The sequence below is a fragment of the Nomascus leucogenys genome, chromosome 21, assembly GCF_006542625.1.
Source record: "Nomascus leucogenys isolate Asia chromosome 21, Asia_NLE_v1, whole genome shotgun sequence".
In the NCBI taxonomy this organism is placed as follows: domain Eukaryota; kingdom Metazoa; phylum Chordata; class Mammalia; order Primates; family Hylobatidae; genus Nomascus; species Nomascus leucogenys.
Window position 1 is genome coordinate 42,584,992 of NC_044401.1, and position 12,596 is coordinate 42,597,587.

Below are 12,596 nucleotides of genomic sequence, written 5' to 3' on the forward strand. Positions count from 1 at the left end.
AGAATGAGCTCAAGAACAGAAATAGTATAGAATAAAAGTGTTTGTAGAACTGATGAATAGTGGTTACAGCATAGGGTACCTCAAAAAGATTGATGAAATATAAAGTGGGAAACGGCAGGTTGAGGTGAGCTCCTTTGAGGACAGGGACCTTGTTTTTTTCACCTGTGTTACCAGTAGTGTCTAGTACAGTATGTGGTGTAAGAATTAGTGAGTGAGATGCATTATAAGGATTAAATACATAGATTTTTGAGTCAGTCAAGCCTCAGGTCAAAAGTCCAGTTCTGGTATCTTCTAGCAGTGTAACCTTGTACAAGGTGATTAATTTCCTTAATATTCCTTCATGTATAAAATAGTGGTATATATTTTGTCAAGCTAAATCAGTTAATGTATGTAAAATGCTTAACAAGTTACATGTGATAAACGTTCAAATAGATGGTAGGGATAACAATAACCATCAGGATAACAATGAATTTGGGAAGGTCTTTCATGCCAGGAGTTTGGGTCAGTTAAGTATTAATAGATCCTGGAAAGAAACATTTGACATCAGATTAAAGAAGGAAGAGACTAGGGAATGAGAAACTAGTTTGTGGCCATTTTAATAATCCAAAGTACAAGTTGTGAAGTCCTGAACAAGAGTGATAGCAGTAGTAAAGTGAAAGAGGGGGCAAATAGGCAATACATTAAAGAAAGAGGACCAATAAAACTTGGTAACATTTCAGATATGGAAATGGAGAAAGAAGAGTAAGAAGTCAAAGATGACTTCCACTTCTGTGATTACATGAAAGTCTCAATAGATATCTCTCTTAACAACATACCATTTTATCTTCTCTTGGCTCCTGCAATTTTGATAACTCCAAAAGGCAGGAAATGTAAGTCAGTTCCCTCTTTATGAGAGTTGCCAGCCACTCCCACAGTTCAGCAGCCTGCCCTTAGCAGTGATATACTGAATGTGCTATTTAGGTTGGTGCAAAAATTATTGCGGTTTTTGCCATTGAAAGTAATGGCAAAACTGCAATAACCTTTGCACCAGCCTAATAAATGAGAAGCTAAGAACCTTGTTTGTGTATCAACTGCAGTTGTGTTTGCAATGGGAAGCAAAATATACAATAAACCACCCCCTGAAGGAAACATAGTGGCTCAAGTTTTCAAATGTATCTGGGTAAGTCCATAAATTGTTTTCTTGCCTTTTTCAATCAAAAGAAAGAGATGCTATGCTGAGAATATGGGCCTTCAAACATGGGCATACATTTTTCTCAATGACCTCTGTTCTATTTTCGTGTTTTTTTAACAAGCTGAGATTAACCAGTCTTCTTCTTATGCCTCTACTTAACCATTAAGTTAAAAAAAAAAGTAATCATCTTTTTAAATTAGCAAAAATCTTCTGAAATGTAATTATATATAGACAACATTTTTTCTTTTTTTGTTGTTATTTTTTGTTTTGAATGGCAAGTTCTTTCTTAAAGTGATAGATAAAATTATATCAGAAATATTCTGAAATTCAATGCCTGATTAGGTCAAAGAGTTGGAATAAGTCACTGAAAGTATGGTGTTTGAAGGAAGGTATAATAAGTTGGAAAAGGCAGAGGATGTTTTTCTCTTTGTCTCTCCCATGATGTCTATGCTCTGGCCTAGTTTGCTATTTCCAATCGTTTCAAGAACCGTTCTGAAGACATTCCAAAGCGACAGCACTGGCTAGACTGGGCAGCTGAGAAATATCCAGTAAGTTGGAAATGCAGAAACATCTTATGGCTTGATAGAGTCTTTCCTAATGTTCAAAATGATTCTAACCTCCTCTCTACTGTTTTTTGGACACTTCTACTTTAAGCAAGAAAGCCATGTACAGAAGTTCTAGCATTTCTGCCCATTCTTCCTCCTTTTTGCAGAAGCATCTCATTATGGATGTAAAGGCACTGACCAGGGTACTATTCCTTTATATCCCATTGCCCATGTTCTGGGCTCTTTTGGATCAGCAGGTAAGAATATTTCTTTTGGACATTACCGCTCCTTACAGCCACTTCCCTCTCACAGGAAAGGGATTTCTCATAATAGGATCTGTTTGCCCTAGGGTTCACGATGGACTTTGCAAGCCATCAGGATGAATGGGAATTTGGTGAGTAGAAGAGATTTTCCAGAGAAGGCTATTATTTTCTTCATCATCCATATTGGGGAAAAATTAATTTCTTTGTGGTTTTGCCTGAAAACTAACAAGATCTTCAGAGAAGTGCTTTTAGCCTGAAGGTGCCATGTAGGCAAAGATAAAGAAAGCTAGTTTAGAAATAAAAACCAGAATCTTCTCTTTAGAAATCAGGAACATAAGGATGAGAAAGTTTCAATGTATACAAGGAAGTATTGAGAGGCTAGCAAATGAATTGATACATAACCTGGGATAGTGATTTTCTTCTGTCTAAGCCTATCCCAGGGCACAGCAGGGACAGGTTTGAGTGGCACTGCTAAACAATTGGTCTATCTCTTCAACAAGGATCACAGCAGGGGACCTGTGGGAAATAGAATATTTTGTATATATGGATATGGAAAGAACGAGAAGGTTATACATATTATTTTCTCTTTTTCCAAACTCCATTCTTTAGCCCACTCAAATAAGGTACCATCTCTGCTCTCAATTGTTCTTTTCCTAGATTAGTGTTTTATTTTTCTATCTTCTCAGTTTTCAAAAGGACAGAGTAGAATGATACCAGGGTCTTATTAGTCAGTCTATTTGGAGCCTGCAAAATATAATTTTACCTTTTCCCTTCCTCTGGCTGTCTCTTATTTACCATGGTGGTCTTCTTGTTGACCCTCTGGAGAACAACTTCGGAAACACTATGTGTCAGGGAGAGTCTTCACCCTAACCATGATGTCTTGCCCTTCATATTATTACAACCTAGAACTGCAGTTGCTGAGATCAATAAAAATGCACTGACTCTATTCTCTTTCAAGTTAAGGAAAGCATAATACATAGAAAAGAATTTCTCCCTTAGGCCCATCTTTCTGGCAAACATAGCCCGAAGCTTTCCCAAGTCTGTTCCCATCTCCCAAATAATCTTAACAGAAAAATAGTGGCCCTGAATCAAAGACCTGATGAATTTTCTCTCATATGTTTCTCACTTGCTAACTAGCAAAATTATTGATCTAGGCCAACAATTTTTTTTCTTTTCTTCAGACATCATCTAAATTAATTTGTTAAAATGTTTCAGGGGTTTTTTGTGCTTCAGCCGGACCAGATGCAGGTATGCGACTCTTCTATAGCCATGGGGACTTATTTGTTTCCTTATCTATGCCTCCACCTGCAGTATTAGGATTAACAACCATAATTTGACGCTTTTCTCTTTGTACGCTGATAAGCGCCAAGCTTCAACATGAAAACATTCTCTTTAAGCCCCACCCTTCTCCTTCACATCCCCTGTTAAGTACTTAACTTGCCACAGGTAAAGTATAAGCACTGGATTTTTTTCCAAGTAAAGATAGTATAATGAAAATCTTGTAAAAGAAATTGTAAGGCTTATTTTGTGAGCAGTGAAGTCATGAGAGGAAAGAGCTCACAATAAGGCTGGCAGAAAGACAGGCTCAGAGTGAAACTTGTCCCTTGGAATATTTGAAAGCTAAAATGCTATGCAAGGGAAATAGGGTCTTGGGTGTAAATGGACTGAGGAATGTGGCATCATTCTGTACTTACAATGACAAAAGTGTGTGTAGATGTGAGACAGAGTGTACACAAGCAAATAAGTGCAGTGCTCACACTCATGATAGGAGAATATTTGTAGCTAATCCCTTTTATCATGGTGTTACAGGTTCTAAATCCCCTTCTGGTTCTTATCTTCATCCCGTTGTTTGACTTTGTCATTTATCGTCTGGTCTCCAAGTGTGGAATTAACTTCTCGTAAGTGTTCACTATGTCTGTATGGATTACTCTAAATTGACTCAGTCTTGCCCAGTTTGATAAAGATTCAATGTCAGCATTTTTCTTAGTGATGATTTGTTTTGGTTTATCATCTATCTACTTCTATTTTTCCGTGTTAGACTAAGTGCCTATTGACCCTGAAAAATGGGAATTAGATATAATTAATGAGAGTCGAAGCCATTACTGTGGACTTAACTGTGTGATGTTGAAGGGGCAGGTCTAGGTTTCATGCCAAACCAAAAATATGTGAAATTTAGCTCCTAAACCAATTTTCTTCTTTGTTGTTGAATGTTGTCTCTTCAAAGAAACTCAAGGCCTTTGATGACTACTAATCCCTTTAAATCTCCTGTTGTCCCTATGAAACAAATGGGGAACCTAGTAGGACTGGGGACTGAATTATTCCCAATTACTGCCTGAAATTTTTTCTAAATAGAAGGATTAGTCTTTTTTAGAGTTTGGCAAAAAAAGTTTCAAGCCTTCTTTCATTCTTGATTTAATAGCAATTTCATTTTGATGACCACTTTACCAAATGAAAATGGCCCTTTGTCATTTGTTCATTGAGCAGATGTTGGGAAGTTTAGGACCAAGTGTCATGAAAATATAAATCAAGCAAAGAAAAAAAAAACCCATTTCCCTCAAAGAGTTTATTACTTAGTAAAGGGGCTAGAGTATATATATATAAAAAATACAACTACTACACAGGTAAAATAAGTGTCCTAAGAAGGGAAGATGAAGTGCCAAGGAGATGTAGAAAAGAAAAAGCCCCTCCCCTGCCAAGGCCAACAGATTTCTGCAGAGGAATGTGAGGTAAAGCATGTACAGCACTTGGCATATGGTATTCGTTCAATAAACCTGGTTGTATTGCCATTATTTTTGGTATTATGACATAGCGAATAGAAAAACCATCATAAGCAAAGATGGAGGTGGGTAAATGTGGTGTATCACAGAGAAGAGCAGTTCAATGTGACTCAAGAACAAGAATAAAGAAGAATGTATGAAGGGGAGTTCTAGGAAATCCCTTGAAAAGTAACTGGTCATGGAAACAAGGATTTAGAAAAGTAATTGGGATCAAATCAGGAAAAGTCTTTGATACAGTTTGAATATTTGTACCCACTCAAATCTCATTTTGAAATGTAATCCCCAATGTTGGATGTTGGAGGTGGGGTCTGGTGGGAGGTAGTTGGATCATGGGGATGAATTCCTCATGAATGGTTTAGTGCTATCCCATTGGTGCTGTCCTCATGATAGTGAGTTCTAGTGAGATCTGACCATTTAAAAGCGTGTAGTATCTCCCTGCCCTTCACTTGCTCCTGCTTTCACCATGTGACATGCCTGTTTTCCCAGAGGGTATAAGCCATAGACCTTGGTGGCTTCTACATGGTGTTAAGCCTGCAGGCATACAAAGTGCAAGAATGAAGAATGCTTGGCACCCTTCACCTAGATTTCAGAGGCTGTATGAGAAAGTGTGGGTGTTCATGCAGAAACCTGCTGCAGGGGTGGAGCCCCCAGAGAGTACCTCTACTAGGGCAGTGTTGAGGTAAAATGTGGGGTTGGAGCCCCCACACAGAGTCCCCTCAAGGACACTGACTAGTGGAGCTGTGAGAAGGGGGCCACCATCCTCCAGACCCCAGAATGATAGACCCACTGGCAGCTTGCACCCTGGGCCTGGAAAACCACAGACACTCAACAACTGTGAGAGCAGCCACAGGGTCTGAACTCTGCAAAGCCACAGGGGTGGAGCTATTCAAGTCCTTGGGAGCCCACCCCTTGTACTGGTGTGCCGTGAATGTGGGACATGGAGTCAAAGGAGATTATTCTGGAACTTTAAGATTTAATAACTGCCCTGCTGGGTTTCAGACTTGCCTGGGGCCTGTAGCCCATTTGTTTTGGCCAGTTTCTCCCTTTTGGAATGGGAATGTTTACCCAGTGCCTATACCCCTATTTTATTTGGGGAGTCAATAAGTTGTTTTGATTTTATAGGCTAGTGGGCGGAAGGGACTTGCCTTATTTCAAATGAGACTTTGGACTTGGAACTTTTGATTGAGTTTGTGCTGGAATGATAAAAATTTGGGGGACTATTGGGAAGATATAATTGTATTTTCAACGTGAGAAGGACATGATATTTTTGGGGGGCTAGAGATGGAATGATATAGTTTGAATATTTGTCCCTGCCAAAATCTCATGTTGAAATATAATTCCCAATGATAAAGGTGGGGCCTGGTGGGACATGATTGGATCATGGGAGTGAATTCTCATGAAGGGTTTAGCACCATTCTGTGGTGCTATCCTCATGATAGTGAATGAGTTCTCACAAGATCTGGTCATTTAAAAGTGTGTGGCACCTCCCACCTCCTCGCTTGCCTCTACTTTCACCATGTGACATGCCTATTCCACCTTTGGCTTCTCCCATGATTGAAAGCTCCTCGAGGCTTCACCAGAAGCTGGGAAGATGCCAGCACTGTGCTTCCTGTAAAGCTGCAGAACCATAAGCCAATTAAACTTCTTTTCTTTATAAATTACCCAGTCTCGGATATTTCTTTATAGCAATGCAAGAACAGCCTAATGCAGTCTTTAATAATAGGCTACAGAGTTTGGATTTCATCCTTTAGAGTCTAAAGTTTAGATATAATTGTTTCTCCTTTCCACCACAGATCACTTAGGAAAATGGCTGTTGGTATGATCCTAGCATGCCTGGCATTTGCAGTTGCGGCAGCTGTAGAGATAAAAATAAATGTGAGTTCAGTAATTCTTAAGTTCTATGAGGGCAGGATCATATCTTTCTTGTTTGCTCTTTTGACTTGTTCAATCATGATTCCCTAGGACCTAGCACAGTACCTGTTTTATAAGAGGTGCATCATAAGTATTTGTGATAAATAAGTAGATACAGGGGTAAAACAGCAATGCAAAATGAGGCCCACCTCCCACCTGAGTGACTCGGAATGTATTTTCAGGGAATTCTTAAACACTAATATCCAAGATAGCCATCTCCTTAGGGAACACAGGCTTATGCGATGTCTTTCTAGATACTCAAGTAAAAACCTTTTGGCAGATTGAATAGCCACTATTACGGATGAGGCCACAGCTGAGTCAAAAAGCATCGAGTTTGTAAGCTGGCATTGGTACTTGCTACAATGAGCTGATGTTTCCCTCTCCAAGCTGCCTTTAGAGTTTTCTAAGCCAAATATTTTTCAGAGGGAGAAAACTATGTCTACTTGGCTAGTGGACTAGGCTGTCAGAAACAACTGAGATATGTGTTGCCATTGTATCTGAAGGATTATTTGTTGGTGATTCTGACATGTGTTCTTTGTTCTAAGGAAATGGCCCCAGACCAGTTAGGTCCCCAGGAGGTTTTCCTACAAGTCTTGAATCTGGCAGATGATGAGGTGAAGGTGACAGTGGTGGGAAATGAAAACAATTCTCTGTTGATGGAGTCCATCAAATCCTTTCAGGTGAGGTGTGTACCTGAATGAATTAGAAACTCTGTATGCTATATTGATCTTGATTTTTCCTTAACATTAATTGTATCATAAGCATCTTCCCATGTCTTTAGATAATCTTTGATCACATGATTTTAATGGGCATATAATATTCCATTCTATAGATATACCATCGTTTATTTAGACATTTCCACATAGGTATTCAGTTTTTATTATTATACATAATCCTATAATGAACATTCTTATTCATAAATATTTATGCATGCCTCTGATTATTTCTTAGAGTAGATTCCAAGAAATAAAATGGCTAGGTTAAAGAAAGGAATTACTAGGTTGAAAGTGTCTGATGAGGTCGCCTACCCTGAGATGCTACATCGTGATGTCCAATATGGAGTAGAAGGTATATGTGACCTTCATTTTATGTTCTTCATTTTACAGAAAACACCACACTATTCCAAACTGCACCTGAAAACAAAAAGCCAGGATTTTCACTTCCACCTGAAATATCACAATTTGTCTCTCTACACTGAGCATTCTGTGCAGGAGAAGAACTGGTACAGTCTTATCATTCGTGAAGATGGGAACAGTATCTCCAGCATGATGGTAAGTTGAGGAATTGCCTGTGTTTTAAGTTGTCATCTCAAAGTAATATGACTGTCTCATCAGTGTCTTACCAAGGATCTGCCTGATGATCAAATTTTCTGAGCATAGGTCTTATTTCATCAGCTGTTACTGATTTTTACTTTTCTCTGTTGTAGGTAAAGGATACAGAAAGCAAAACAACCAATGGGATGATAACCGTGAGGTTTGAATGTCAATGAGATTCCAGGCCACTCTGTTTTCTTGAATCTTGGATCTCTTCTAATCTTTGGGGCTTCATTCTACTTGTTCTGAACAGGAATTGCCTCTCCTAGAATGCCAGGGGCACTGGTGTCAAAAGGCATTTTCTACGACAGTGAGAGGCAGATAGGCTTCTTTTCTCATGTGGGATTCAAAGATGACTCTATCTGTGTATGCCCCCTGTACTCTGGGGCATAAATCCTTTCTGCTGAATTTTATCTATTTATCTTGCTGTCAGGAAAATAACTGAGTACTTTTCTCTTTGTGATCATCAGAGAGAAATTTGGAAGTAAGAAAATAATCCTCCCTTCATTTTTGAGAGTTGAATATATATCTTTTAAAGTATAGTTTTTATTATAAGCCTATAGAGGCATCATGGTATAGCACACATTTGGAGTCAAAAGACTTAGTTTTGAATCCAGATAAGGCTGAAGGGTCTTGTCAAATGGTGAGGGACAGTTACAGAGATGGAGTACCCAAGAGGACATGTGTTCTCTGTGGCTGGTATTAGATATGAAATGGACAGATACATAGGTCTATGACCACCAAGGTCAAGTGGTTGCTGTTGAGAATAGCATTTTAGAGGAGAACTTTTAGTGAAAAGTCTGGATTTTACTGAAGGGTAGGACAGTCATAATAACTTGCTTTTTAATATGCTTCAAAAAAAGTAAACAGCTCAAAATAAAACAATGTGAGGTCAGAGAGCCATGGGCCTCCAGAAGGGACATTTTCGAGGTCAGTGTAGAATGATCTAAAGTCTAGGAATCAACATTCAGGACTCTAGAGGGAACTGTCCTTCTTATTCCTGAGGCCAGAGACCAAATCAAAAGCTATCAAAACAGAAATGTACCAAAACCCATCCTTAGAGGACAATCTAGGTGCCAGGTTCAGAAAAATAGAAAGATGGTTCTGGAAGGGTCCAAAGTTTCTGCAGACTCCAAAACAATTATAACAACCTACTCTGGGCTGAGAGTCTGAATTTTGCATAAGTCACATTGGACTTCATTTTAAGAGGATAAGATCAGTTTTATGTAAATACTGTCATATCGTCATATATGAATAATTATCTTATTTTTCTTAGTAAAGTCTCAGTTGATAGATTCCACCATTATAAGGGAAATAAATTAGATGCACCTAAGCTGGATTAGTGACGAAACTCAGATTTCCATGAATGATCATAATAGTGTCCGTCTAGCTAGAGGTCTGGTGAGGATGTGACAGATAAAAGTTCAAGAAAAAGAAAGTTAGGGACAGCTAAGACTATGGATTACTTTTTACATGTGGGTTCATTCATCTAGTTAACAATATACATTAGGTACCTTTTATGTGCCAGTCACTATTCTAGGCACTTAGGCACTGGGGATATAGTTATACCCAAAACATAAAAGGCCCCTACCCTCTTTTATCAGGTGTTCCTGTTTGTTTGATATGTAAATAATATTTCTACCCTCAGGTTTGTTAACACTTTGCATAAAGATGTCAACATCTCCCTGAGTACAGATACCTCTCTCAATGTTGGTGAAGACTATGGTGTGTCTGCTTATAGAACTGTGCAAAGAGGAGAGTAAGTGCATTGCCCCTGTGGACATTTTACTTTTGTCAATAATTGTTTTTTAAGTGCTATATTTGTATATAGGTGGGGAACTTAGGTGCATGTGGTCTAATTTTGAGTATAGACACACTCCTGATCTTTTCCAACTCTTGCTTCCTTCCCTCAGTCTCACTTTTTTTCTGCACAGATATGTTGAGATCACGATTGCCATGAAGACCACACTATGTAGTTAATACAGCCCATCTCTGTATAGTTAACACAGTCCATCTCTGTGAGTTTCTCAAAGTTTATTATTGGTTTCCATTTCTACTAAAGAAGGTACTTTGGTACCTTACAATGGCACTTCATTACTTAGAGCTTATCTTCTCAAGTTCATTGTTATAGCCTGTTCTACTAAGTCATAAGATTTGCTTGAGGAAAATTCACATGGTACTTAAGTTAACAAAAGAATATGATTTGTAACTTCTTTATTTAGGTTGAATATTTTAGAAAATACCTGACAGGCAATAAAGAGCTCAAATCAGGGACAGAAGCCTGGCATGAAAATAACCTACTCCAAGAAACATTTCTTTTCAAAGATAATTAGTGGCTTCACTGCTTTCCTCACCATCAGTAGAGAGATGAGATCACTTTCGCCTGGAGATGGGAATGCTTTTCTAAGCCTTGATATTTCTTCTAACCTAAATTCATCCTGTTCCAGATACCCTGCAGTGCATTGTAGAACAGAAGATAAAAACTTTTCTCTGAATTTGGGTCTACTAGACTTTGGTGCAGCGTATCTGTTTGTTATTACTAATGTAAGTAGCTCACAGCCAACTCCTTACCCTCTTTCCATATATATATCTCCTGGGATCCTCTAGGCAGGGGCAGAAAACAAAAGAGAAGACTGTGGCAAAGCAGACACATATATTTATTTCTAGCATAAGATGACAGGTTCTACAGTGACTTTATTTATTTTTATTTTTATTTTTTTGAGACGGAGTTTTGCTCTCGTCGCCCAGGCTGGAGTGCAGTGGCACCATCTCGGCTCACTGCAACCTCTGCCTCCCGGGTTAAAGTGATTCTCCTGCCTCAGCCTCCCATGTAGCTGGGATTACAGGCATCTACCACCACGCCCAGCTAATTTTTGTATTTTTAGTAGAGATGGGGTTTTGCCATGTTGGCCAGGCTGGTCTCAAACTCCTGACCTCAGGTGATCCACCCGCCTCAGCCTCCCAAAGTGCTGAGATTACAAGCGTGAGTCACCGCACCTGGCTCTACAGTGACTTTAGAAAGCCCACTGTCTCTGTAGGGGATAAGAGATAACATCAACAACAAGCAAAGGGTCTTGGGGAAGGAGAGACATAATTTATCTTGAGCTATCACTGTGAGATGCCACGGCCTGCTCCAGTCTCATTATGTCTCCAAGCAAAAAAAAGCTATTTATGAAAAAGTACTTATGTCATCTTGGCCGGCTTCATATGCAGATCTTCTCACTCTCTGGAAATTTGATCTGCTAACATGTCACGGTCTGAAATACTGAAACTGATAATAATGTCAATCCCTACACAAAGTTTGGGGATCAGTTAACTGTGATCTGTCAAAAACAATTGTCCTAGCAGTCAGGACAGAGTACCTCTGATTTTAATTTTGATGTCAATCTTGACTTTAATTTTGTTATTTCATTACTATTCATACTGTATTAAAGACTAAAAGATAGTGAATAAGAAAAAGAAAGAACATTTCTAGAGGTTTGATGATAGCCCAATTTATAAAGTTTTATTTATTTTACTAATTAATTAATTTAATTAACTTGATCCTTTTGGTGTGCCATTTTTATAACAGCTTTATTGAGATATAATTGATATACCATAAAATTCACCCATTTAAAGTATCCAATGATTTTAAATATATTAGTACAGTCAATATATGTTAATATGTGTTCATTATATAGAAGGAATATATATCCAATAATATGTATTCAATGGTTTTTACTATATTCACAGATTTGTGCCATTTAGGAACACTTTTTATCACCCCTCTCAAAAACTGACGTACCCATTAGCAGTCATTCCCCATTTCCTCTTAAACCACTAGTCTACTTTGTCTGTAAATTCTTCTATTCTGGACATGTCATGTAAATGGAATCATACAATATGTGCCATTTTGTGTCTGGCTTCTTTCACTTAGCATGTTTTTCAAGGCTCTTCCATGTTGTAGCATGTATCAATGTTTTATTTCTTTTTATTGCCAGGTAATATTCCATTGCATGGATATAATACATTTTATTTATTTATCAATTGATGTACATTTGAATTGTTTCTACCTTTTGACTCTTGGGAATAATGCTGTTATGAACATTCATGTACAAGTTTTTGTGTGGACATATGTTTTCATTTCTTTTGGATAGGTAACTAGCAGTGGAATTGCTGGGTCACATGGTGACTCTATGTTTAACCATTTGTGGACTTTTCCAAAGTGACTGCACTGTTTACATTTCCACCAATCACGTATATGAGTTGCAGTTTTTCTACATCTTCACCGACACTTGTTTTCTGTCTTTTTATTATAGCCACTCTAGTGTGGGTGTGAAATGACATCTCATTGTGGTTTTCATTGCCATTCCCCTGATGGCTAAAGATTTAGAGCATTTTTTCTTGTCTTTATCAGTCATTTGTGTATTTTCTTTGAAGAAGTGTCTCTTCAGATCCTCTGCCTAATTTCTAATTGGGTTATTTGTATTTTTTATTAATTGTAAGCATTCTTTATATATTTTTAGATATATCTGTTATCATATATAATTTGCAAAATCTCACGTCCAATAGGTTGTCTTTTAACTTTCTTGATGGTATCTGTTGAAGCAGAAAAATTTTTAATTATGATGAAGTTC

At 38.1% G+C, this 12,596-nt stretch overlaps 1 protein-coding gene across 1 annotated transcript in view; it reads left to right on the forward strand.

The window, feature by feature from the left end:
* Positions 1-12,596, forward strand: part of SLC15A2 (solute carrier family 15 member 2) — a 49,561-nt gene that overhangs the window by 28,370 nt on the left and 8,595 nt on the right. Inside the window, exons 8-19 of the mRNA XM_003275512.3 lie at positions 1,077-1,159; positions 1,633-1,719; positions 1,884-1,973; positions 2,066-2,110; positions 3,195-3,227; positions 3,789-3,877; positions 6,550-6,631; positions 7,213-7,347; positions 7,774-7,938; positions 8,094-8,140; positions 9,629-9,739; positions 10,428-10,524. Of these exons, the coding sequence (XP_003275560.1) occupies positions 1,077-1,159; positions 1,633-1,719; positions 1,884-1,973; positions 2,066-2,110; positions 3,195-3,227; positions 3,789-3,877; positions 6,550-6,631; positions 7,213-7,347; positions 7,774-7,938; positions 8,094-8,140; positions 9,629-9,739; positions 10,428-10,524 (1,064 nt within the window). The remainder of the gene's footprint in view (positions 1-1,076; positions 1,160-1,632; positions 1,720-1,883; positions 1,974-2,065; positions 2,111-3,194; positions 3,228-3,788; positions 3,878-6,549; positions 6,632-7,212; positions 7,348-7,773; positions 7,939-8,093; positions 8,141-9,628; positions 9,740-10,427; positions 10,525-12,596) is intronic.